The 27,446-nt window shown below is 41.1% G+C and overlaps 1 protein-coding gene across 6 annotated transcripts in view; it reads left to right on the top strand.

The window, feature by feature from the left end:
* The first annotated feature begins 5,866 nt into the window (after nucleotides 1-5,866).
* DYNC1I1 (dynein cytoplasmic 1 intermediate chain 1) overlaps nucleotides 5,867-27,446 on the top strand; it is a 187,495-nt gene continuing 165,915 nt past the window's right edge. For 2 of the 6 annotated variants that reach the window (XM_054058344.1, XM_054058342.1), the window contains exons 1-4: nucleotides 5,867-6,076; nucleotides 21,748-21,865; nucleotides 24,387-24,501; nucleotides 27,266-27,407. In XM_054058344.1, the coding sequence (XP_053914319.1) occupies nucleotides 21,758-21,865; nucleotides 24,387-24,501; nucleotides 27,266-27,407 (365 nt within the window). In that variant the 5' untranslated portion in view covers nucleotides 5,867-6,076; nucleotides 21,748-21,757. The remainder of the gene's footprint in view (nucleotides 6,077-21,747; nucleotides 21,866-24,386; nucleotides 24,502-27,265; nucleotides 27,408-27,446) is intronic. The other 4 variants (XM_054058348.1, XM_054058345.1, XM_054058347.1 and 1 more) reach the window with 2 other exon arrangements.

Raw genomic sequence — 27,446 nt, 5'->3', positions numbered from 1 at the left:
CACTAGTTCCAAATGGATGTGTCAAATACTGCTCTGTTTGAGTATGGACTTGTTTTCCTCTCTTGCAAGTGCCAGTGTGTTCTTGGCTTTCCTTCATTTCCTTTTCTGTTACTTGGATAGCAGTAAAAATAAAATACGAGATCTGACACAAAAGACTAACCCTGTAGCTTGGGAACCAAAAGTGGGAGGGGAGAGACAATGAGATGGTTATAGAAGATGTCCTAACCTGTCACAGTGAGACAAAACTCAACTTCATCCCTTTACTCAGTGTGAGTGGATGCATGTTCAAATACAGATATTTTCTTACTCTTGGTTGGAAAATGTCAGTGTCTGCCAGCCCACAACATTTTGTCTGTGAAGCAGTTTTTAGCTAACAAAGTCACCGTGCTTGAGGATCCACCCTGTTCACCACACCTGGCTCTCTCTTCCCAAAGATCAAGTTGGTGCTCAAAGGAATCCAGTTTTCGTCGGTAGAAGATGTGAAAGCAAATACAACTGAGATCCTCAACAGCCTTTCAGAAAATGACTGCGCAATCACTTTGAACATTGGCAGCATTGTATGCAGCTGTGTGTCCAACTCAGAAGGGAACTATTTTAAAGATGATCATAGCCATTTTTCATAATTCGTTAAATAAAAAGAGGTACAGGCACAGGCTCATTGTTTTTGTGTGTGTTGCTGCTCCTTCCCTGGCCACTCCAGTTATAGTGTAGGCAACTGCAACAGGGCTGATTTGCAAATCCTTAAAACAGTACCTCATATCTTTTAAATCCCTCAGCTACCTACCCGTGGTCCCGTGGAAGTTTGCTGAAACTGTTATTTCCTGGACTTCTAACTAATGCATTTGATGACAATGTTGTAGGAAAGTGCGAAACAAAGCAAGAAAAAAGGCTTTTTTTTCATTTTGTACATGTGTTTGTGCAAAGATCTTTGAACCGGAGATCTACCAACAGCAAAACAATTGTCAGAGGAACTATTGGTGACTGTGTACCAGACATATTTAAGGTCTTTATTTATATTCTTGCACCTATTGAGGTTATTCAGGTTTGCAGAAATTGCAGCTCAGTAATCTGCCTGGAAAACTAGCTGGTTTTAGTGAACAGTAAGAAAAGCTCCCCAACACTTTCTGCTTAACTTTTTCATACCATGTGAATCACTTATGTATTTCTTCCGAGGCTATCTGTTTCATTTGTGAAGAAAAGATTTCCAAAGCCATGAGAAATAGTGCCCTATAGTGACTTTACTGCAATAATAAGCCTGACTTCAGAAGTGATATTCTACACTTTTTCTAAATCTTGCTTTCCTTTTTTTATTTTGCCTTTTGATCCTTTATTTAAATCATTGCCTTTGAAAAGCTGGAAGGCATTTTGTAACAGATGTCATTTGCAGAGTCCAATGGAAGCCTATCACGAAAAGTGTCTAAAAAGCACTGCCATTTCCATTAAGCCTTAGAAATGTCTGCTATGAAATTAATTTTTAATCTTCCAGTGGCACAAACTTCCAAGTTGGTTTGCTTATTTGTTACTGCCCTTTGTGGAGCAGAAGTTGCTGGTGCCTAAGGCACGGAAATGCAATGCACTACTAATTATTTGTCTCATGGTGCATTATAAATGGTTATTGGTTTGTCAGAGCAACTTATGCCAATCTTCATTAAAAACTAACATATGAACAACTCTATATAAAGTAACTTCAAAAAGAAATTATGTCAAATTGTTTTCCCTTGAACTTTTCACATCTAGTAATCAACAACATATTTCACTTACTAATTTTACATGTGTGTCTGTAACATAGAAGAGGGGAGATGGGCAAACATTGAGGTTTTGTGATATTTATCGATACCTTTCCACTGAATCCATGGGCTGCCCCAAATCCCCCCTTAATGTTTGATTTCTCTCTAGATGACAGCGTGGTTGCTGCTTGTCCATGTACAACTGACCTCTGCTGGAGAGAAGGCAGCTTGTCCGATGTGCATGATCACTAACTGCTTTGCCCTCTGTTGATCTAATAAAGCAATTTGAGGCTAAACTAACTACTTCCTGAACTCATAGAGTGAGAACTTTGAAGTTTTTGAAAATAATCTTAACTCTGCCCCACTGCACACTTGTCTGGTAATTAAGTCAGATACATAATCAGATAAATGCCTACTGGCACAATGCAACGAGTTAGTTAATATTGTGGATTTGTGCTTAATGGGAAAATGTAAAATACATACACATCCTGGGCTACACTGAAATAACTGAATATTTTTCATTAAATGCTATTAAAAAGCATTAAAGCTATTAAAGATCATCATAACGATCCTTTTGTTAAAATGGATATAACCGTATCTTCTTGGAATATGAAGATTTTATCCCTGACATGTAAAATCAGTGATAATACAATTTACATCCCTAGAACAAGAAATCCACTAAAATGGTAAGAGCTTTTGCCATGGAAGATGAGAGAAGACAATGACGAGAATGAGGTCAAAGAGAACAGAGCATCACTTGTAGGGAAATGAGTTATTCCCTCAGAGCACTCCTTAGCTGGCTGGTTGTCTATTGTTCTCATGGCCTCAAAGTCTGCTGGTTATAGGATCACCTTTTAAGAATACAGAGCTAGGCTTGTTTCCCCTGAAATCTCCTTACAATACATGATTTTGTGGAGAAATAGTGTATTTGTTATACTACCCTGTCCACTGATGTTCTATCCAAACTCTCTGTACAACATTCCCCATTATGCAATAAAAGTTTGACCAGATCTGTCATTACAATTTGTGAGGGATTTTTGTTATTTTTCACTGACATTTCCATTTTGATGCTTCATTTTTATACTTCAAAAAGAGGGGATTAACTCTGGAAAATGCTGTGAATACAACAAATATCAAAAGTGGGTCCCATTAGACATGGGGGTTACGGTGTTTTTTAAATAAAATCCTATGTAGGTTATTAGAAGAACTTGAAGTGCCACTATTTTTCTAACAAAAAATGTAGCACTTAGCAAGCATCAAGCACCTATTTACAACATATAAATAGTACTTAAGTGAAGTTATTTTTAATGTGAAATAGTTCAGAAAGTGCTATGAAATTGGAGGAGTTTGCCCTGCATAGTCAACAAACCAGAGGACAGAGACACTGCTCCTTTGTGTTCAAAAAATGCCTGATATCATCATAAAATGTGATGGTACAGTACAGTATATTATACCACATTGCATCTTACGATACCATGGTGTCACGGCTCTGTCTACATGATAGCGTGTTAACAATAGTAGAACCTCATCAGGCATCATGGAGAACCAGTCTGATTTGTTGATTCAGGAGTACTAAATAACGCCAAAGCCCTCCTAGAAACCAGGCAGGAACAGTTTAATTTAACCAGCTGAGTTTACAGGGATTTTTTGGTATCTGTTTTGCAAGGGCTTTGCTTTAATACAGAGCTGTCCAACTGAGATACCCAAACTTGAAATTTCCCAAATTCTGCAGTTAAAGGCAAGGGATGTTTCCCACGTGCCCCAGCTTGCACAAGCAAAAGGTGTTGCTCTTTAAGGACACTTACAGGAGAGGAAGATATGAATCTTTTTTGCTTCAACTCCAATTAAATTGAGTAACCATTATTTTATCATTGTGACCTCATCTGCAATGCATGCCATTGTTGTTCTTCCCTTTGTCTCCTGGCCAGGTGTGGTCCAGCTAGATCTGGCAGAAACAGGAGGTGATGTGAGCCTTTGATGATTTTTCAGTGGTCTGGGTATAATGCACTCTTCCTAGGAGAGGCCCTGGATGTGGAATGACAGAGGCTGGGGTTAGTGTTTCCCACCAAACCAAACATGGCTCCAGGGGCACGTTTCAGAAGGATGCCTTTCCTTCTGGGCTGGAAGGGCTGGAGCACAGTGAGTCGTATGTCCGGTATATCATGCTGACTGCTGATATCTACGCCCGAGATGGATGTTATCTACAGGAACATGGACAATCTCCAGTAGCTCTGCTTGGCTGCTTTTCCTCGGGAGATGGGCGTGTTGATGTGGGGAGAGGGGCACCTGTGCTGCTAGAAGGGGTCTGGACTTCCTCTCTGGTACCTGGCCCCACTGGAGTAGTGTGAGGAAACAGGTACAAAACAAAACCTCTGTGTTTGGGCAAACTTTCCCTTGTCTAACCATGAAAGCTGGGTATTGTTCACCTTCTCTGGAGCTCTCGATGTTCTTGGAATGGAATCATGAAATGATTTGGGTTTGAACGGACGTTAAAGATCATCTGGTTCCAACTTACCTGCCACAGGCAGGGACACCTTTCACTGGATCAAGTTGCTCAAAGCTCCATCCAACCTGGCCTTGAACACCTTCAGGGATGGGGCATCCACGACTTCCCTGAGCAACCAGTTCCAGTGCCTCACCACCTTCACAAGAAAAAAAAAAAAATTAAAAAAAAATCTTCTTAATGTCTCATCTAAATCTCACCTTTTTCATCCTAAAACCATTACACCTTGTCCTACCCCTCCACTCCCTGATAAAGAGTCCCTCCCCATCTTTCCTGTAGGCCCCCTTTAAGTACTGGAAGGCTGCTACTAGGTCTCCCTGGAGCCTTCTCTTCTCCAGGCTGAACAATCCCAACTCTCTCAGCCTGTCCTTGTATGGGAGGTGCTCCAGCTCTTGGATCATCTTTGTGGCCTCTTCTGGACTCGCTCTAACAGATCCATGTCCTATATTATTGCTCAGAAAAGAGACTGCTACCAACAGCGCTTCAGAAAGAGCATGCTGCCCTCACGACAGTTGCCCAGGCCGCCGTGGGGCTGACAGTGAAGCTGCCGTGGTGGCGGTGGTGGAGCTGCTGTGGGGGTGATAGTGAAACTGCAGTGGGGGCAATGGTGAGGTTGCAGTGGGGGTGATGGTAAGGCTGGTGTGTGTGGGAAATCTAGGCAACTTTGAGAGTGACGGCTAAGCCACTGTGGGGCTGACGGCTGCTGCCATGGGGGTGGTGGCGAGGATTCTCTGGTGGCAAGGATTCTGCGGAGGCGCTGGTGGGTGACAGGCTGCCGTGGGGCTGATGGTGTAGCTGCAGTGGGGGCAATGGTGAGGTTGTAGTGGGGGTGATGGTAAGGCTGGTGTGTGTGAAATCTAGGCAACTTTGAGGGTGATAGCTCATTATGGGGCTGATGGCTGCTGCCATAGGGGTGGTGGCAAGGATTCTGTTGGGGTGCATGTGGGTGACAGCTAGGCTGTTGTGCGGGTGATGGTGAAGCTGTTGTGGGGCTGATGAGCAGGTTGCCATGGGGCTGATGGTGAAGCTGCAGTGGGGGCGATGGTGAAGCTACCATGGGGGCTGATGAGCAGGTTGCAGTGGGGATGATGATGAAGATGCAGTGGGAGCGATGGTGAAGCTACCATGGGGGCTGATGAGCAGGTTGCCATGGGGCTGATGGTGAAGCTGCAGTGGGGGCGATGGTGAAGCTACCGTGGGGGTTATGGTGAAGCTACCATGGGGGCTGATGAGCAGGTTGCCATGGGGCCGATGGTGAAGCTGCAGTGGGGGCGATGGCGAAGCAACCATGGGGGCTGACGGCCAGGCTGCCGTGGGGCTGATGGTGAAGCTGCAGTGGGGGCGATGGTGAGGTTGCAGTGAGGGTGATGGCAGGGCTGGTGTGCGTAGGGGACGCCGGCAGCTTTGAGAGCTATGGCTAAGCCATTGCGGGGCTGACGGCTGCTGCCGCGGGGGTGGTGGCAGCGCTCTGCGGAGGCGCGGGTGGGTGGCAGATAGGCGCTGCGCGGGGGATGCCGAAGCCGCCGCGGGGCCGACAGCCCGGCTGCCGCAGCGGGGGGGCGGGAGCCTGCGACAGTGCGGGAGCGACACCGGGGGGGGACAGCGAGGGGGGACAGCGGGACCGCCCCCCGACAGGCGCTGCCGGGCGGAGGGAGAGGAGGAGGAGAGGGAGGAAGGCGGCGGCAGCGGCACACCGGCAGCGGCGGCAGCGGCAGCAGCATCTCTCGGGAGGAGCCTGCCCAGCGTGAGACAGCACATTCAGCCGGCGGCGCGGCTGCAGCAGCGGCTCGGCGGGGCTCCTCGGCGCCCGGAGCCGCTCCGCATCGTCGCCTGGGCCCCGGCGGAGGTGAGGCGGGCGGGGCCGGACCGGAGCTGCGCTCGGGGCCGTGCGGGGGGCGCCCCGGGATGCGCAGCGGCGGCGCCCGGAGCCCGGCCGGGACCCGGGTTTTTCCGCCCTGGCGGCTCGTCTCCGGGCAGGGGGGCTGCGGGGGCACCGGCGCCGCTCCGCGCGGCTCCTCCCGGGCCCCTTCGCCGTCCCGGTCGCCGGGAGGGGCTGCCGCAGGCTCCCCGGGTTGAGTCGCGGCGCCGAGAGGGTTAAAGCGAAGGCGAGGGCAAAGAAAGTTTTCCATGTTTAATTCTTTGCACAGCGTGAGCGATAGCGGGTTTACTCGAGTCCACGGCGACAGCAGATGGAGAATTAAGAGTTTTTTCCTGTTCCTAAAGTAGGTCCCTAAAAGGGTGAGAGAAGGAGGGAATCAATGAGAGGCTTTTTCCCCCTGATAGTCCATTGAAATGCATTTTCAGAAGGATGTTATTGCAGTCACTTACCCAGGGAATCCCCTGGGTCAGCAAAGAGCAGAAGGCCCCCAGATACTTCCTAGACAAAGCCCCTGTTTCACTGAGTGGAACAGAGGATGTTTTTTCCATCAATATTGGCATTGACAGAAAGTGCAAATTTAAACTATAAATACATATGAAATAAGGGTTCTCAACTAGATCAAGCAGTCAGACTTGCTATTATAGGGGGGATGAAATGGAAGGACCTGACACGAAGTTGGCACGTGGCTTTGGCACTTGCACCTGGTAATTTTTGCAGACATACGCGGTTTTGTCAGCTCTTCACTTCTGTGTGAGGACATTAAATTACCTCTGAAATGGCTCTAAATATAATGAAGTACAGTCCTGAAAAACCTGTTTCAGCATGGAAATAAAAATCCCACGACCATCTATTTTCTGATAGATCTGTCTCCTGATAGATGATATCATCAGAGCCACCAAGGAATTTCATTGTTGTTACCACTAATGTGCTTTGTTGAAGTGCCTCATTTGTTCTTGCTAAGTTAATGGGAAGAAGTTATGGTTTCCTTTCTGATATTTTTTCCAGCCCTGCTTTTTACTTTCTTTCCATTTGAGACAACATCTCTAGTAATAGTCTCCACCCAGTGAAGGTGGATAAAATTCCTTCTATAATTTCTCTGTAGCATTTCTCAGCAAGAATGGGTTTCTTCAGCACAAACCTTGGGGCTATACCCAGGTCTTGGCCCTTGGAAGTGCTCACTGATAATCATCCTCTGCTTTATTTTGTTTTTCCAAACATTTCATAGCCATTTATAGGCTATGAAAATACAAAATGTGTTGCCCCTTCTGCACCTTCTTCTCTGTGCACAGACTATTTTGAGAAGTGGGACCTGCTATCCTCTTCCTTGATATGTGAAAGATATCCGAGGGCCAGGTATATGGAGATCCAAGAGGTTGTTTAGAGTTGGAATAGCTAGATTTCTCCTAGCTCTAAGCACCTTTGCTTCAAATTACCCTACCCTAAAAATGCACTAACTGCAGTACCACCTTATGCACAGTTCAAAAGAGGATTCTTTGAAGGAGCAGAGGTAACCACACCCTACACATTCAGTGATTATTGAGAATCTGGCTGCTCAGAACAGTCATGCAAATACTCTTGTGTGCCCTGCAGAACTTAAATTAAGAAGCTGACCAGCTGACCTTCCAGCTCTTTCTATAGAAGGAAGGGCAGTATGCTACCCTCATTTGTGATGCCTTTTGGTAGCTTCTGTTTTATTATTGAAATGCATTTGTTTGTTTTCCAGTTTGTGTTTTTCCAGCTTCAGACTCCTGGTTCCTGTAACATCATCTCTCATAGCAGGTGCTTTAGCAGCTGTCTTTAGTATAGGTACTTTAAATGATACAGTAAGAGCTTATCTGCTCTATTTTCAAATAAATTAACAGAGCAAGTCTCTTGGTCCCCCTTTCATTTGTAAGACATGCCTCAAGAATCATTCCTTGCTGTCATCTGCAAGAAGAGAGGGAATGTTAGGTAGAGCTGGATGCAATGGTTTGTGGTAGAGGTCTCACTACTGCAGGGTACTGGACAATGAGGCGAAATGGGCTGGGAGGGAAAAAGATAAGGGAGCAAAATAGAAAAGCATATAGGTATAGAAAGACATTGCTGTTCTCAAGGTTTCACCAGCTCCTTTTAATGATTCAGGTAATCATGTGAGATCTTTCAGCTCCTTGAACTTGACTTCTTCTCACAGACTTCTTCTCTCTCTGCCGACTCCTTGAGCTTATTAACTAGTGCTGTGCCTCAAATGCTCCCCTTAGTTTGACCAACAACAGAGGCAGTGATTAGGAATCTTTCAGTGTCCCTGATGCCTAGTTTCAAAAAGGGCTGCTACTTGGAAGTGGTTAACTGTTTTGCTAACAGAAAGATCCTCCCTGGCCTTCCATGGGCTTTAGTTTTCATAGAAGTTAGGAGATGCTGACACTGACATCCCAGCTGAGGTGCATGGGAAAATTCATATCTGGAAAAGTACAGTTTCAGGCTTTCTGCAACCATAGTCAAACATCATGACCTCGGTGCAATATTCATCTGATATTTTCCTATTTTCATTTTAAAAACCTTAAATAAACTGTAAAGACTGTAGATGTCATCTGTGTGTAAAAGGGACATTTTCCAGCAGGATTACTGGCAGAATATGCTGGCAAAGTGCCCTTAGTACAGATGCATCTTGTATTAAAACTGTGCTTTTGCCAGTGCAGCTTATTTTAGTTCATCTGAGCAACATGTTATACAGGTGACTACACATTTATGTGTCCCCCATAAGGGGCCTGCTTTCCAGATGAAGAATTGAATGGTCTTCTGCCCAGCTGACCTATATAAGCAGGCAGAAATGGTAATGCAGGAATGATGCTGCTTAAAAAAAAAACCAAAACAGAGAATTTGAAAAATCTGGGAAAAAAGTGTCTAAAAAGGTGCGGTGGCAGCCTAAGACCCTGACTCTGTCTATATCTCAGATAGACACAATATGTCCCTTTTGCTACTTGGTAATTACCCATCTAAAACCTTGCTAGCTCTTTTTAGTCAGACATGACATTGGGAGCTGTTGTTCACTTGGCCATCTGCAAGCATGTATAATAAAGCAGTATACAGTATACATGAGCTTCCTGCCCCTATATTGTTCATTTTAGGTGGCATCATTTTGCCAGCTTTTCTGGGAAATGGCTACTTCCAGGCAGATGGCAGGAGCTGCAGGAAGCCGTGAGGCAAACTGATGTGGGAGCCAGTAGATCTTGTAGAGACAAGGCACCCATGACCATTTTTGAGATGTCCTGTCTCCTCCTGAGCTTAAAACTATAGCCACTCTTTTTTCTTCTTTTTTTTTTTTTTTTTTTTTTTAATATACTGTGCTTCTTCAGCACTTTTTGTTATCCTTTTAGAAGCAAAAGTGTTCTGGTGAGTGTTTGGGAGTGTGCTACATCAGCAGAGGGCACAGAGCAGGAATGGCAGTTCTGGAAGTGTTTTGTGGGCAGCACATTAACTCCATGCTGAAGTTTTAAGGGTAAAGGACTCAGGCCTGTCACTGCTGATGGTAATAGGAGTTTCTCTGTGACTTCTCAGGCGGTGAATCTAGCTTCTAGAGTGGTGGCAGGAGTCAGCTATGTACATTTCCTGAAAGCCATGGGACAACTCCAAAACCTATTGAAGTGAATGGGAGTCTTTGCATTGACTTAACAGACTTTAGATGAGGTCCTTTTTGACCTGTGTGCAGATACCTGATGAACAGTCACTGCTCAGATGACTTGTGATTCTTGGCTGGCAGTCCTACAGTAAAAGTACACGTTATCCTAATTTTCATATTTAAGACTGCTCCCATGCATGTGGATCAGCTTGCCTGACCTGGACAAACACATTACGTCATCCTGAGGAACAAACCTCCCTGAAGCCTTTCTGGACCAGTGCAGCTCTACCCTGTGTATTCCCCAGGTGTTGGATGACTGTCCCTGCTTGGCTCTAGAATAATTAATCAGTAATTTGACAGAGGAAGAGGGCTCATTTACTGCCACTCAGCAGAAAACACTTACAGAAGGAATCTTTTAAGAACATAGCTTTTTGTTTCCAGTGTTATCTTCTTTTCCTCACATTTCCTTTTCTTGCTGTTGCAGTCTAAGGCTTCTCCTTTTGTCTCTTCCTTAATGCTAGTCTGACACTATGTTCCCTCCTCAATGGTCTTCCCTTCCCTTTTGTCTTCTCTGTCTGTGATAGGACTGGTTTTAGTGCCTTGTTCTATTCTCCCTCTGTCTACAGTGTGGTACAAATTATTCCAAATCCTGGTCCTCAGTTACTCATTTTTCTTCAATCCAGCAGAAAGATGCAGTGTGTTTTGTGTTCAAACAACAGGGAGTGTAATAATGCAAAGATACAAAACTGCCTAGTATGATTAAATATGAATAAGTTAAATGGAGAATATATTGTTTATCTATTTATATTTATATTTCCAAGCCTTTTTTAATGCTTTATCCTAATATTTTCAGGCTGAATTTGACAGAAAAATATAAACCCCAAACTATGCTATGTTAGTATTGAAAGTTAATCACTATAGCTCTTAGACCACATGCAAGGAAAATATGGATCTCTCTTGCTTTAAACTGTTCAGCCCTTCCGTTCCGTATCCATTAATGCAGATCTTAGCTTTTAAAGTGCATAGACAGCGGTATTAAATCCATACTATTCAAGGCATGCCCTTGTTTTGTATTTTGTACATTAGGCTACCACTGTTAGGATCAGTGGTTACCAGGTCACTTGGTAATTGGGGCAAAGACATTTCAAATGATTGCAATTCTATATTTTCAGAAATTAAAAGATTTGACAAAATAGAGTCACAGAAAAAAAAAAAAAAGACAGACTGCTATCTAATATAATTCCTTGCATTTGAACCTGTCTATCTAAAAGAATTTCTTCTCTGATTCTCACAGCACAAAATTAGGGGACTGTCTAAACTCATCTGACTTGCTTCATAATGCATGCCTGCCTTCTCCTTAAGTAATATAAAAGAATCAGCATTTTCATTTATCACACTATTCTAAGTTGTATGACTTCGTTTGGGTTTTTTTCATCTTTTTGTTTCTAGTTACATTTTGAGCAGCTGCTGAACCAGAAGGTTGTTGGTATCATAATCCTGAAGGATTTCACATCTCAGTTTGCCCCTAAGTGAATTCTAATTTTCTTTGTCCTTTTTAGCTCTGACTAATGATAGGGCTTTGTTGCGTGCTTATAGCAGTTTGGCAGAAGTTGATACTCTGTAACAGTCTTCATCGCCTGGGAGCATACCTTACTTTGGCAAAAAAAGCAGAACAAAATATCATGTTATATCTACATATGGGTGTAAGCTGTGTGGTGCATTAAATAATGAAAGCCTTAAAAATCTATAACCTTTTGGAATGAAACAAGAAATTTGACCTAAATGATACCCCCTAGTGTGCAGTTAGTTATTCATGTACGTAATCTTTGCACTTGGCAAAGCCTGTGAATGTTGTATTCCTGCCTTTCACTAGCTCCATAGTAGTAATAATAATACAAAAAAATTGTGCTGATGGGATAGGAGGGTATTGTACTGGAGACAAAAAAAACAGTCATGCCATTCTCTGTTTGTACTGAAGGAGCCCGTGGGAAAACTGTCCCATTATTTCCCACAATATTTTCTTTTTCACAGAAAGTTGATTAATAGCAAGAAAACACAAGAAAGCCTAGTTTCTCAGCCTTTATGGACCTCTTCAAATATATTAAAAACATCTTGTGAAAATTCAGTACTGTTTTTATCTGATAATTGTAAAATACAGAACTTCATTTGTTTTTGTCATATAGTTAGAACTATGAGAACAGAACTCAAAAGATAATGCTAAGTTATATTCTCTGTAAGGGGCTAAGACTGAAAAAAAAAGATCTTGCAACCTTACTATTAATGTTTTCCACTCCTTTTATAGCAGTCCTGCCTTTATGTACATAACGTGTTGGGTTTTATTGTTGTTTACTTATCAATGAATTGGAGGACAGGGAAGTAAAAAGCTATAGACAGCCACGTTGACATACAAACATATGAGTCTTTTTGAACAAAATTATAATTTAATACAGTATGGATATTAGTCAATACTAGTATTGATTTTGATGTCTTTAAATGAATATCATGCCTCCTCAGTGTTGATTCAGTAAACTTTTTAATTAAAGTCTTTAAAGTTTAATTACAACTTCTTCCCAAGAAAGTTTCTGATCTCGCTAAACCTAGTGATGAATTAGGTGCAAGTATAATTAAGGTCAGTGGCCTTCCATTTTTTGTGGTATTTTACTTAAAATACTGCATATATCTATAAACCAGTAAGACTGCTGTGCTTTCTTATATCATATAATGCCTGTTTTTGCTAAAGGACTAACTGAATGACTCACTTACTTGTGGATTCTTCTGAGATCTCCCTTGTGATATTGCAATGATTTGTAGGCTTCTTAAACTACATTCCCCTCTTAATCCTCAAGACTTTCTATTGGAACCAATAGACCCATACATTTTACAGCTTGATTTGCCTGGGAACCGGTCATAAACTATTTCTGATTGCTTTGTGGGCCACCAGTGTTCCCATATTTTGAGTACAACTGGTAAAAGCTGATTTATTTTCTGAAAAATATCCGTAGCATTACGCTCCTCTTTTGAAGAGAACTGGTGGCATCTAACTGGTGTCCCGGTCTCAAATTCTGCAGCTGAGGTCCTGGTGTAGTGAGTTAGGCACTGAGGTTTGCATCTGGCGAAGTCCTGCAGTGCACTCCAAAGCTGAGATTGCCCTATCATTTAGGCTGGGGACTTGTTTACTTCTGCTCTCAGTCAGCTCATTTGCCCAGTTTCTTCTCTGTGGAAGCCAGGGCGTTTCAGAGATGCATATGTCGGGGGGATGGAAGACTGCAGCCAGCCTTACCTTGGTAAGAGGCTGTGCTGAAGGTGCAGAGCATGCCCACGCCCACCTGGGACACGTACCTGAATTTCCCAAACTTGAAGTTCTCACGGTGCATGAGAAACTTAGATAAATCTAGACTGACAAAATGATGTAGAAATGGAAGCTCAAATTGCAGTCCTCAAAACAATTGTTTGATTGTTGTCTTGCTCTCAAAATGCACACGCAGTCTCATAAAACCCCCTTTTCACCTTAGAGTTCTGCTTCTGGGTGTGTTCTCACCTTTGGAACCCCAGATTCAACAGCCTGGGTGTCTCCTGTCTGTCTCTCCTAGGCTGCTTCATCTAGTTCGTGTTTCTTGAGCCCACCTGACAGACTGTGCGCTCCATGCCGAACTGCAGCTATGATGTGTGCTCCCTTGTTTAGTGCACCCTGGTTTTAACAGGGCTCACCTAAGCTAAAGGAGTCTCAGATAATTTTGCCTTTGCCTAAAGAGATATTTGCCTTCAACTATGCTGTAATCAGCAAGCTATGTGTCCTCTGCAGTATGCACCCTCCCAGTCTTGCCCACTGAAGCTGCTCCATGTAAGTCTGAAGTATAAAATGCTCTTTAGGCATGGCAGGGCATGTGGGAAAAAGAGAAAGGATTCTTCAGCACCTTGCTTCAAGCACTCAGCACCAAAGACTTGTCTTGGGCTCCAGATACTAAGTACAGCATTATATCGTAAACTAAACAGTCATTGTGTGTAATATAAACTAACCCTGAAACAAAGACTAGAACCCAGGGGCCCAGTTGGGGACTTATGTTCTCTCTCTTGCATCTGCTTCTTCTGGTCCAATGAATCTTTGCAGAAAAGCAATTAATAGAAAATGGCTTCAATGGTTAAGAATGCACTCTGCGTTCCTCTAGTCTTTCTCATCCATTAGCCAACAGTCACCCTAGGGAGGTCAGTCCTCTGAAGACAAAAAACCTCCAACACCCTCCACCCCCAAACAAGATGAAACACAAACAAACCCCAAAACATGCTTTTCCCACTCCTGTGGAATACTTTAACTACAGAGAAGATAAATGGAAGTCATACACTTCTTGTACTCAGCACTTTCTCTTATTAGATTTCTTTGCAGTTCTTTATATGTCCTTTAAATTATGCTGTCAGACATCTGTAATTATCATCTTGCCTTTTTGTCTTTGCATATCTTTTTCCATCTGTGTGGATCAACAGGGATGATTGGTTAAGGCTAGTTCTGATCATTCATTTTGCTTTGTCAGTACCGAAGAAGCCCTGGGAAATACAGAGGGAATGGTAGTGTTGTTTCTTAGACTTTGCTTCCTTAAAAATGTGAGGACCTGTGAGATACTCAGCATATTTCTGACAGCCAAGGCTCTTCGCTGCTTTTCTTAATCTTTCAGTTTGCTGACTTCAGAGATTAAATCAACATCTAATATTTTTTGCCTAATATTACAAATATCATCTGCAAAGCAAAACATATTTTTGTTTTCAGAAAGAAATGCTATCTAGGTAAGTCTTACATCAAAACCTATATCTCATCAGCGTAGCTTGTTCTTTGATATCTGCCTGGCAGTTACCATAACTGGGTTAAGAAGCAGACACTAGAGCATGCATTTTTCATGTTTGGGTAAATGGCTTTAAGTGCCAGTTTGCTGGCCGTATACCACTAGGGTCATGTCAGGAGGAAGGCAGAAAAATCAGAGGGGTCAGTTTTACCCTCTCATAAGGAGTGAAAGTACATGTTTTCTATTATCTGCAGTGTTTTCAGAATGGTGAAAATGAGGCTGTTCTACTTAGGAGAGACTAGCAGACATCTTGAAGTAAAATTCTATGTTAAGTCTTAGTAAGTCATTAAGTATACTCCTGGGAGTCACTTTGGTTCTGTTCTGATGAACCAGGTATTTTATATAGATTTTGAAGACGTGATATCAATGATAGCAGCACATATCATTGAAATTTGAGCATTATATAAGAAGTACATACAAAATAAATTGATATCAGAAACATGAAGTACAGGGCCTTTTTTCCCCTCCCTAGATATGTGACCTGCAGCTGAGGATTAGATTCTGTCATCTCTGCATTTTGCTGCAGCCAAACTGTAAAAGATAGAAGAAACAGAAGCTGATAGTAAGGGAGCTGACTAAGAGTACCTAGAAATGTTGTATTCTACAAGGTCAAAGTGTTGTCAGGCGTGCCATTGGTTGTTTTGATAAAAACATCCGCTCTTCATAGATGGGGCATGATTGCTAAGTCATGAGCAGATACAAATCTCATCTGAGGAGATACAAATCAGTATTGGCTGTAGCATTGAGGGTCATCTTCCAGCACTAAATCCGAGATCATTATGCAGTTATAACTGTGCTCAGTAATGATTACTGAAGAAAAATCCAAGACACTTGAAAAATTTAGTTCTCTTTGAGGTGATGCATGGAGTCAGGTCTGTGGAGCTCAGTATGAAGGGAGGATATTTAGTGGGAGATGTGCAGCAGCTTTGCTAGAGTGATCTGTTAATATATAGTACTTAAATTCCTTCTTATTCTAGATGGAATATCATGCGTTAAGAGTACCTCCAGTAAGCTGCAAGCAGCTTGTTCTCTTCAACATTGATGGGTCTTCCTTGGAACTATGCTTGTTGGAATTGAAAAGGTTGTGGTAAATTTAAGAGGCTAAGGTGTTGTGAGAGAGCAGGATGATGAGCAGGTGATGCTTCATTTCCTCTGCCACTATGCCTGGTGCTGGAAGAATAGGCAATAGAAGAGCTTTGATTATTTGCTACTTTATAGGGACACTATAATTCTGCGGTAACTGAATTTATTTTGTAGAAGGGTCATTATGGAAGAATAAGAGTGAAAAGATTAAATGGTGATAGATTATAAGGAGTATGAGTGAGTGATTCTGGGTACGTATCTTACACACTGTGAGGCTTGAAATAAAAAGGCTAGAGATGCACTGACCTGTTGCATGGCAACCAGGAGAAAGCACAGAACCAAATCCCTGGATGCTGTGTTTTATGAGCCTTTGCAGAACAAAGTACAAGACCTTTGCTTATCTGCTAGAAATGTTTAGGAGCTGAAGGATAAAAGTGGTACACTCCCTGGAATCTAACACTTAGCAGCCATTTTTATTTATAGAGAAATACACAGATGCACTGTAAAAAGCCTGAATGTTTTGCCTCAAGGTTATGTAGAAAAAAAAACCCCTAATCTCACCAATTTTACTTTATGTTTTCCTGAATTCATCACACAAGAGATTCCTTAAAATACTGCAAATGCTAAGCTTTTGCAGCTGCAAATATTTGCCTATCATTGTGAACTTGTAAATATTGAGATGCCTATTTAGCAAAATGTTTGTGTTATTCAACTGAAGTCAAGTACAAATTCTGATGCATGATGAAAAGAGGTATTCATATGTTCACTTAAAAATTGCTGTCAAGAAGATGATTCTAGCCCCTTTTGCCCATTTGAAGTGCGTTTCAGACATCATTTTCAAAGGAATACCATAGATTAGAATGCATTTATGCTAGGGTAACAACTCCCTCTGGTTTCTTGCAGACCAAAGATGTTTATCTGCTTTGTACAACTTCATACCCTGCATGCAAGGTTTACACTTGTAAAAGTGGTAGATCCCTTAAGAATTCTTTCTGTTGTAAAAATGTAGAATATTGCTAACTGTAGGAAATGTCTTTGTACAAAATAGAGAAAAATATGGTACATAACAGAAATCAGTAATTTTTTCCAGTGGAAAACTCCACATGTAATAGTTTTAATAGTAATATTGAAACATTGTAAACCTGTTCTTCGAAACCAACTATCACTGATTAATGTATTTTATTGCACAACTTCTGTTGCTTTTCAAACTAAAAACATTTTGCAGTTTTGGACGGCTCGAGAGTAACGGCTCTTTATGAAGGCTTATGAATAATACATGTACAGCATGTGCAAGTACTAGATGCTGCCTATTTTTTTTAGAGAATTACATTAATGAATCAATTATTTATAATTAGTTATGTAGGGTGACTAATGCCATATGTAACTATTTAATGAACCCCCTTGGTAATTGCAGTGGAGATAGGACAACATAGGAAGTCACAAAAAGGGTAAGACTTTACAGCTTCTGAAGTGGTGAGTATGGTTCTACTCTAGTGCAATCTACTGAATGAATAGTATGTGAAAATCTCACAAAACCAAAAAGCAATTAAATCACTAAGCTTTTTTTGTCCCCTACCAGATTTGGAAACTTGCATTTCTTTTTAGTTGAGTTCGGTGATAGCATACAGGCAAGATGCTATTCTAGGAGATATAAAGAACAGGATTAAAGAGGAGGAAGATGTTGTATCTTACTTTCTTTTTCTGCTGTGCATTGTCAATATTTTCTTTGTCATTGTTTTTACTTTATTCATTATACGTTATGCACTCCATGCTTATTTTTTCTTATATTTAGTTCAAGCTACATATGTGTATTGCCACTCATTGTACTTTTGTAACTCTAGTTTTATTATTCCAGCAAGTATCAATTTATTAGTTCTGCAATTTAAATAAACCTTTTTAGATCCCTGTGGCTGTTTCTGCTGTTAAGTGCTCATATAAATGGTTTGGAAAAAATATCTGCTCAAATATGTGATACAGATTATTGATAAACACCTTGTTGCTTATTGTAAAACTATTAGTCTATTGGCTTGTACTTAGAGAAGTACTTGCATAGCTTTTAATCCAATCAAAGGTAAACCACTATTCTTTGCATCTTTCTTGCTTGTGTGCTTACTGCTACCACTAATGAAATGGTCCTGAGATGTTGCTATCTATGTGATAAGCTTTGTGGAGTAGTTCTGTGTATGTTCTGTACAGCAGAGAAGTTTGTGCAGATGCCATTATCATTTTAAGATGAAGGTACATGGTCTTCCGAGGATCTTGTTTCATACACTGGCAAGGTAAAAGGAACTGCTGGGAGCATATTAAGGACAGGATTCTTCTCACCCAGTCTGAGATATTTACAATGCAGATCTCTAGAACTTAACTGATCATCCAGGGCCCTTTATCATTATTGGAGAGGAACTGGTGGCTTGAGGCCATGCTTAATCTTAACTGCTTTTAGATATCTGCTTTAGGAAAAGTAGAATCTCATCCCAGGATACCTGTATTCTTTTGGATTCTTTTGACTTTTCCTGCATTGATGGTAAGGGCACCTCTGCACTTACTTTATGGGCATCTAGTTTTAATAAGTCCAGTAGATGATGAAGTCCCAGAACGCAGTCCTTGGAAGCCTCACTGCTGCATCTGCGCGTGGCCAGGTGGCTGCCATCCTGGTGGGTCTGGTGACCTTTTGATGTGTAAGTGGAATTGGCTGTATTCCAAGCATAGGAGGGGACTCTGAGGGGACTCCCCGTATTTAATGCATATGGGGAAAACTGACATCTTGAAATGCAACAGTCCATTTCATTAAGTCATGCTGAGAGGAACAGGCTCCTTTCTCCAGTAGCTCAAAGAAAGAAGAATTCTCTCACAGTGTGGAGAGTGTATGCTCTCTGTGCAAGGTGATTCACATCCATGTATCCTGCTACATCTCAAGACCTATCTTTGCACTTAGGTGTAAGCTACTCTGGAGTGGGAGGACTCTCTCCTTTTAAAACTGTGTCACTTGACTGTAAAAATTGAGCCAAACAAAATAAAATTTGATATAAGATTATGCACCTCCCATGATGAGGGGAGCCCTAGACTGCTGCCTTCTATGAGGACTATTTCTACATTTAGTGCAGTGTTCAGTGGTTTTGATGCTATGTGTTCCTTCTCCCAGACAGGTGATTTAATTGCTTCACTGCAAAATGTGCTCGTTACTGTCTTCCTCTGACCAATGCCTTCTTCCAGGCTGTGGAAGATTAGGTCACACGTAAACCTTGGGCTCTCATTGTGCACCACAGAGGATGTTAAGAGTAAATCTTCTTTACTGTTTGCCTTTATCTCTCTTGGTGTGGCACACAGGGTGGCAATTATTAGAAATTTATTCCCAGTAATGAATACAGAGTGTTAACTCCATGGTTAATGCCAAGCAGAGTGATGAGTATGCTTGCCTTCTTGCTCACTGCTGAACTGAGAAAGGTTGTTACGTACCCTTGATGTTCAATTTGTGCTGAAATAGTAAATAGCCTGTTTGAAGGTTGATAAGCTCTTTGGAGAGCTAAGGAATGACGAAAATATGTGCAGGATGAAAGTAACTTGAAATTAATTTCTTTCTATAACTCAGCTCTGGCAGGATTCCTTGAAGGAAATTTAATACATCATCTTTGTTCTATATGAAATCTGTTTTGTTGTAAATAGGGCAAAGTTATAATAGGATTTAATCACCCTGACTGAAGCATTGTAGAGAAGGGTCCAGGCAGTAAAGCACTGATGCTCAAATCAGGGTAAAAGCTAGTTATTTTTCCTGACTTTAAGGAAAGGGATTTTTAGAAAGTTGTTCATTGATATGTGACAAACAGCTTGAAAGGGATGCCAAACCCTCAGGGTTTCTGTCATGAGCCTTAAAACGCATTTGCATATTTTCTGCATAGAAACGGGAGCTCACTCTCTTGTTGCCAAACTGCAGAACTAAAAGGATGCAAAATCTCTATCTAGTCCGAAGGGCTCTGAGCGGGAACCTCATAATCAGAATTCAAATGTGTGCAACAGATAAGCAAAATGACTTCAAATGGGATTTCAACCATATCTGAGAGACCCACAAATCCTGAGCAGACTGGTAGACAAAATGCTACCAATGCTGCCATTAAAAAGCTTCTTTTCTTCTCTGAGTATTTCTCATGTAAAAAAAAAAATAGCTCACTGACGTCAACTAATCACACAGATTAATGTTGATTAACGTGCTACTGCTTAGTTTTATTGATATCAAATGCAGTTTTTCTGACAGTTTTGATTTCTCTTTCCCAAATTGAAAACAATATCATCATGAATAGGACCAGAGGGATGAAGCAATAAAGAAATGATGGTCCTTTACCTACAGCCAGTCTACCCAGTGGTCCAGTTTGTTAAAATTTAATGTTCTTCCTAGTTATACCATTTACTGTGAATCGTTGATGATTGAACTGTGAGTCTCCAGGCTTTGAAAGTGCTGCAGGATACCTTGCTGGCACGGGGAGTTCTGCTGCAGTAAGTGCAGAATCTGTGACAGCGTAAGTTGGACTGATGTAGCTCCTGCTGGTGGGCTTCAGCTGGGAGTTTGCTTGGTGAGTGTTAGGATCCGTGGTGTTGTCCACACAAAGATACAGCTATGCTGGACCTCTGGCACGCCTCATGCTGCTCTTACACCTGCCATTTTCATTGAATGATTTTCTCTTCTGATTCCACACATGTTGGCAATATCCTCCATATTGTGGTCTAGATATGCCTTTTATCATTTTGAGGCAGAAGTTGATGACTGCAGAGGAATTTATGATGGATCAAAGTGCCATGTAATTTGTAGCATATAGATTTACTCTCCGGTCATCCACCCATGCAGGCAGTTGTGTGGGTGAAGTTCTCATTACTATTAACAGAGAGTTGCCGTTTAAATTTCTCATGCGTCAAGCAAACAGTAGACTTCCATTGCCTATACGTGGCACATCGATTGATCTTATTGATTCTGAGTTGTAGTAGTGGATGTGGTCAGTGATGTGTGAATTACTAGGAGAGACACAGTTAACTCTTTTCATAAATGTCTGTATTAGTGAGGACTGTCTTTGCAGTAAAGTGCTAGTAAGAAAATCAGTATTGATACAGTTAGATGACAGCCCATAATGGTGATAGTGTTAGAAAATAAGTTATCCATGACTAGTTATAGATTTGTGCAACAATAGTGGGGTTTTAAAACTGTTGAAAGAGATTGATGTTGTATGTTCTTCAGAGATCTGGCTTTATTTCTGTATGATGTGACTTTTTATCTGTTTACCCTTCATTTTCAAGGCTCACATAACAACAGAATAGGTTGGCAGAGGTCTAAAACACAAAGAGTATACATGGCTTCATATCACTGTGCTACAGAGAGTTGAGTTTAAAGCTACGTGTCGTTAAAGAGAAGCCCGGGTTTGCTGGGTTGCCTGGTTTTGCACGTTGTCTGCAGCATTTTGAGGAGTAGCCCAGGTTTCCCGTGGAAGGGTGGGGGAGATTACAGTGCAGGATAACCTGTAGCTTGATGAAGATGTGCCTGGAAGGTGTGAATATGTGAAGGATACTGAGACTGAGCTGGAAGTCTGCGTGGGCCTGTACCAGTGGAATGGTGGGGTCCTGAGCTGGCAGCCATTCAGGGCACCTAAGGAAGCAAAAGCTATCATGTTTCCATTTTTGTGAGTAAAATTATTACTTGTCTAAGATATATGGGGCTGTTTGGGGCAGGTATTCTGGTACTGAAAATTGAAATCCATTTGTATATCTGGGTCCTACAGTCTGTTAGAGGTACTGAAGCTGATGAAAATCAAATGACTTTAGCTTCAGTGTGTAAAAACATTAAAGCATTATTTTGGACAGCAGACAAAAATGGGTTTGCTTTGCAAAGGCAGTTTTCTACTAAAGATAATTTGAAAATATATTGCATGTTTGGTGATATTATTGTCTAACTTCTTGAAATAAAAATTGTGAAACAAATATCCTGTGTTCTACGATGTCAATATAGTCCAGGGGCCAGTGTTTATATAGAAATATATTTGTAGCAATTTTAGAAGCACTATTTTTCAAGTCATTTAGTGTATTTCTACAGTAAACAGGGAAAACACTTAATTCTGTTTTAACCTTGATTTCCATAATTTTGTTTCCAGCCAAGTCAAAATGTCAGACAAAAGTGATTTAAAAGCAGAACTTGAGCGCAAAAAGCAGCGTTTGGCTCAGATTAGAGAAGAAAAGAAACGGAAGGAAGAAGAAAGGAAGAAGAAAGAGGTAAATATGCAAAAGCACCCTTTAGATAAAAGCTTGCAGAAGGGGCTTGCTGAGGTTTTGACATCTGTGTGTTATATACCCCAAGGTATCTGTCATGTGCAATGAGATCCTCAAATCCACATCAGTCTAACCTTAAAATCAAAGTGGTTATTTTTAGTCAAGAAAGTTAGGGTGAGGGAATTGCTTTTAAAACCAGTGCACTGTCAGATGACAATAGTTTAGACAACATGATGTGTATGTGTGTGTAGAAAGAAAAATTGATTTGCCCCAATGCTTTTTCCTGGGCTTTCCTTCAATGGAAAGGGAGTGGAGAGTGGGGAAAGACAGAAAGAGGTCTCACATTTTTTTCGAGCCATTACAATCTAAATACGTATTTTTGTACTCTGAAAACTAGTTTGATTACTAGCTAAGGTAACAGATTTACAATTATTATTCTCCAGTAAAGTAAAACATAATTACAATTGCATTTTCATCTTCTGGCATGGGTGAATCTTTAAGCTCTGTTAAAGTTTGATTGACATATTAGTTTATTTGTCCTTGACAATATGCATTAGGTTTTTCATTAAGGGATTTGTACTTCTTTTTATTCAGTCACTTAGTGGAATAGAGGTGAGAATTGACAGGGAGTGGATATTAATTTTCATGCAAAGTCAGAGAAGCATTAAGTGATTATGTTTCCTTTCCTTCAAATGTCAACACTTACCATAGCTTAAAGCACCTGTTATCCTTTACTAATAACTGGTTTCCTTTTAAACTGACACTTTAATATTGTACATGAATTTCATGGAATTACTGTGGAAATGTGATGTGATCCAAGAAATCAGCATTCCAGTTTTGGCTGTCTTTTAAATCGTTTTTCATTTGAGCCATTTTTGTGCAATTACCAGCATACCCCCCAGTGAGGCTCCTGGAGTTACTGGGGGAGTCCTCTCTAAGCAGAACCTTAACGTTTTCCATGTTCATTACTAGCCTGCTAATGAACTAGAGGGAAAGGAGCCAAGCTCATGGCTCAAGGAGGCTATTAAGTCCTTTCCTTTGTCCCCTGCCTCTAATTTTATGGCTCGTGGAGATCTTGTGGTCATTGGAACTTTCCATTGGCCCCAACAGTCAGATCCAGCTCAACACACCAAGCTCTAAACGTTACGCTGCAGTAACTAAATGTGGTGCTCTAAATGGGGTGCACTGTGATGCTTGATGGCCTCCGGGAGGGAAATCCAGTATTCGCTTAGGTAAGCACCTAAGTGAATGTTCACTGGTGCAGAAGAGTTGTCTACAGTCCTATGTACTGTGAGATACTTTTGGGCTAGCTCATGGAAAGAGCTGAGCATAGGAATATGCCTAAACTTTGCATGGGAAAACACTATTCTGGCCATGTCCAAACTGAGGAGAACATGGGGATGGTTCTGAATTTCAAGATTTTCCGTTGTGCCTGCACCGACATCAAAACCAGGCTGGGGCATAGTGTGAATCCCGTGCCCCACACTCTACTTTCAGCAGAAAGGAAAACATCTCTGCGGAGCTAGATAGGATCAGTTGATTTAGAAGCAACCTTAGGATGCAAAACTTGGAGACAGATGCCTCCATACATTCTCTGTAAGACCTGTTCTGGGACTGCTGTATTAAAGGCATGACAACATGATAGACACAACCACTTGCATTTCATTTTACTTGCATTACTGGTTACTGCACTAGACTACGAAGTCTGACGTGGTTTCAGTTCCCTCGTCTGCCTGGGAGGAGAACTACAAGCCTGTTTCTTTCAGTGTTTCTTTCTTTAACCACTAGGCTGAAGAATAGTTATTTTCATTCCTCCCTACTAAACTGGGGAATAATGACCCAAATATAAGGCATTCTAGCTAATGCATACGTTACTCCTTCTGTCTCTAGGTCCTGGTAGGCCAGAGGGGAAGGAGGCTAATGTATGGAAGCTCCAAGGAGGTATAGGTATCTAAGAAAAGAGGGAGGGTTCTCATGGACCATTAGTTTTCGCTGTTAGTGCCCAGGCTGCCACAGTCCTATTTTAGATGTATTAGTCCATCCTTTTGCTCTTGTTAGATTTTGATGTTTATGAGAAAGTATTTTTATTGCCAACAAGTGCTTGAGACCAAAGGTAGACCCGTAAGCTACATCACTTAAATCCCACAGAATTTTATTTCTTGAACTTCAAGTAAGTAGGAAGAGCCATTTCTATTCAGGGTAATGATATCTGTTATTTTATGGTCAGCTTTTATATTAGCGAAATAAGTTGCACGTGATGAGAGAGAGACAGAAGATGTCCATTGGTGTGCTGTAAAAAAATCCTTGCAAATATCCCTGCAAAAATCAGCTTCCTCTGCATTTAGGGAAAAATATTGTTACTGATATATACAATTTAAATGATCTAAGTTATAAGTTACCTAAACATACCTAAGTGAATTTCAAAGTATACCTAAGCACTGGTGCATATAAATATTTTCCACACACTGAATTTCTAGATCTAGATGTGGTTGAAACTTTTTTGGTTTGTTTTGTTTTAACTCAGGCTGATCTACAGCAAAAGAAGGAGCCAACTCAGGAAGATTCTGACCTAGACCGCAAAAGAAGAGAGACAGAAGCTTTGTTACAGAGCATTGGTATATCCCCAGAACCACCTCTAGGTATTTAAGAGAAGCACACTGCAAAGCATTCAGCTCTGCCGCAATAAGCATATTCTTTTTATTAAAGCATGCTTGGCGTTTTTTTATTTTTGGCTGTATTGGTGAAGTGAACTCTTCTGTTTGAGTGCCTGCCATACCATTCACATACACCAGCTCATGGCATTTTGAGTACTTGTCATTGCCAAAAACATGTGTTTCATTTCTGCAAGAGATTTTTTTTGTGCACGTGATGCAGGTTGGTTTTGCATACAAGCAGTGATTTCTTTTCTGATGGACTGTTTTATCTTCTCTCACATCTGTCTGGTGACCCACAAAATAGTATTATAAATACTGTACTTCATTAGCCCCAAGTTTTGCTTCCAAAATTCAGATTAAGCTTTTGTAAGGAAGGAGGAGCATTGTGCTTGACCTATTTTTTGGTTTTGATGTTTCAGTTGTACATTCTGAAGTCCTCAGTTTAAAAACACACATAGCAAAGTTTATAGTACCGGAATATTGGTTACCTTCATTAAGTTCTGCCTTGCTTATCGGGTGAATAAGTGGGAAATTCCCTTCCTTCCTCCTTTTCCCTTCCCTTCCCTTCCCTTCCCTTCCCTTCCCTTCCCTTCCCTTCCCTTCCCTTCCCTTCCCTTCCCTTCCCTTCCCTTCCCTTCCCTTCCCTTCCCTTCCCTTCCCTTCCCTTCCCTTCCCTTCCCTTCCCTTCCCTTCCCTTCCCTTCCCTTCCCTTCCCTTCCCTTCCCTTCCCTTCCCTTCCCTTCCCTTCCCTTCCCTTCCCTTCCCTTCCCTTCCCTTCCCTTCCCTTCCCTTCCCTTCCCTTCCCTTCCCTTCCCTTCCCTTCCCTTCCCTTCCCTTCCCTCTCCCCTGAATCCATAATCACTGTCACTGCTTTAGCTGAAATATTGCCCCTCCAGAGGTACCAAGCCTTGTCATTAAATTCATTGGGGTGGAATCTAGGATTTCGCCCCTAGATATTCTTGCCTATGCCATCTAGGAAAAACTCCAAATTTGACAAAAAATGAAGGCTTGGTTTAGGAAAGCACCTTGACAGATGCTTGGGTGCGTATTCAAGTAGGTTGTGATATTCTGAATTGGGATTTCAAATCATAACCCCCATCAATCAACATTTGTTAAGAATAGTTATGATTTTTATAAGTTATGATGTAGTGACTGAAGCTTTTACATACCACTTCTCAGAAGAATTGTCTGACAAGTAATGGTTAGTTTATTTTTATGTATCATAAAATATGTTTTGTAAATTAAATTATGATAAAATCACATATTTTCAATGTTCTAGCATTTAAAATATCTAAGAAAGAGGATATATTTCCTTATTAACTAAACACATATGTTCATGTTGCAAATTATCAGTTCTTATATTAGTTAATTATTCTGTTTGATACTATCAAAAGAACATGAAAATTCACATGTAAGATGATTTGTTTTAGTTAAACAATAGTATTTTGTCCTTTCATACCCTATATATACACTCATAATTAATATACAGAGGAAGGTTTAATTCTGCCCTCACGTGTGCATATGACACCCAGATCCCACTGTGAATATGGAGTACATAAACAGCCACGACATACCTGTAACTTGCCAAAGGGCTGTCATGAAGATGAATTAACTTTTCATGCTGCAGTCATTTCTGTGACAGTCTGTAGTGAGAATCTGCATGAAATGTTTGACCACATGGAAAATCCAAGTCTCTTGACAGGTCTGTCATTGTACATTATCAAGCGTAACAAAATAGTTTAAAGTTTTACTCTGTTAAATCTATAAAAGGAAATGCACATGATTTAAAACAAATGGGAAAGAAACTTTCCTTTTGCATTAAAACCCCTTTTTGTGTTTTATTCAGTGTGGCTGCTTTGAAGAATACTTTCATTAAGTCTTCACTGGAGCCATCTCTGCATTTTAAATGTTTTCGAGAAACCATTTTAAAAGAAATCAGGATATATTTTTACTTTTTATTTATTATTTCCTTGCTGAAGAGCTTTAACTTGGGCTGACCTTGAGCAATGAACTTCCTTTCCTGTTTCAGGAAACAAAACTGCCTTTGCATGAAATATGCTTCAAAAGCCCTGGCAAGCCAAAGGGAAAATCATTTCTAGAGCTTGGGCAAACAGTATCTAAACCAAGGGAAATTTTTCCTTGAGTGTTGAAATCATGTCCCACCCAATACGGAAATTTTATACAACCTAAATTACTTAGGAAAATATAATCAGTATACAAACTAATGTGTATTCTCACTGTCTTTGGGAAATGATTTTAACTTAGCTGGGTTTCCTTATTTAGCTTTTATTTTTGATGTCATCTCCACACTGCAGCCTTAGACCATACCTAATGGACACTGGTGTTGATTTAAATTCAAAATCTGAAAAGTGTGCTTGTTCTATCGCCTACTTGGCTTTACCAGAAGAGTTCACTTAGTTTTTTTGACAAGACTAGCCCCTAATATTTCTTCATATCTTTAAAATCTTTTGCAAGTCAACTTTAGACTAAACCCAAGAAAACAAATGCTGTTTTATTTCCACAGATATCTCCTCCATTGATTAGCTGTAGAATCCCATTGGGCTTTCAGTCCTGTCTAAATTCATATCAATTTTAACACTTCCAAAAGACTTAAAATTCACTTGACTCTCTTCCTTTTCTTTTTCTTTCCTTTCCTTATTTGCTTTCACCATTTCAAACTCTCCTAATCATTCATCCACTATCATTTTGGTCCATTGGTTTTGATTTGTCTGACACTGCTCTTCATCAGTGCAGTCGCTGCATGTGTTAACATGGGATACCTGTTATTTTCATTATTTAGTCCCAACCCCTATGTCTCCCTCTTCGAAATCAGTGAGCACACCCAGTGACGCAGGCAGCCAGGACTCGGGGGATCTGGGACCCATAGGAAGGTAAGACACAAGAGTCGATAGCGTGGAATAAATGTATTT

Source organism: Cuculus canorus, chromosome 2 (assembly GCF_017976375.1).
Source record: "Cuculus canorus isolate bCucCan1 chromosome 2, bCucCan1.pri, whole genome shotgun sequence".
Classification (NCBI taxonomy): domain Eukaryota; kingdom Metazoa; phylum Chordata; class Aves; order Cuculiformes; family Cuculidae; genus Cuculus; species Cuculus canorus.
This window is presented reverse-complemented; position numbering and strand designations above follow the sequence as displayed.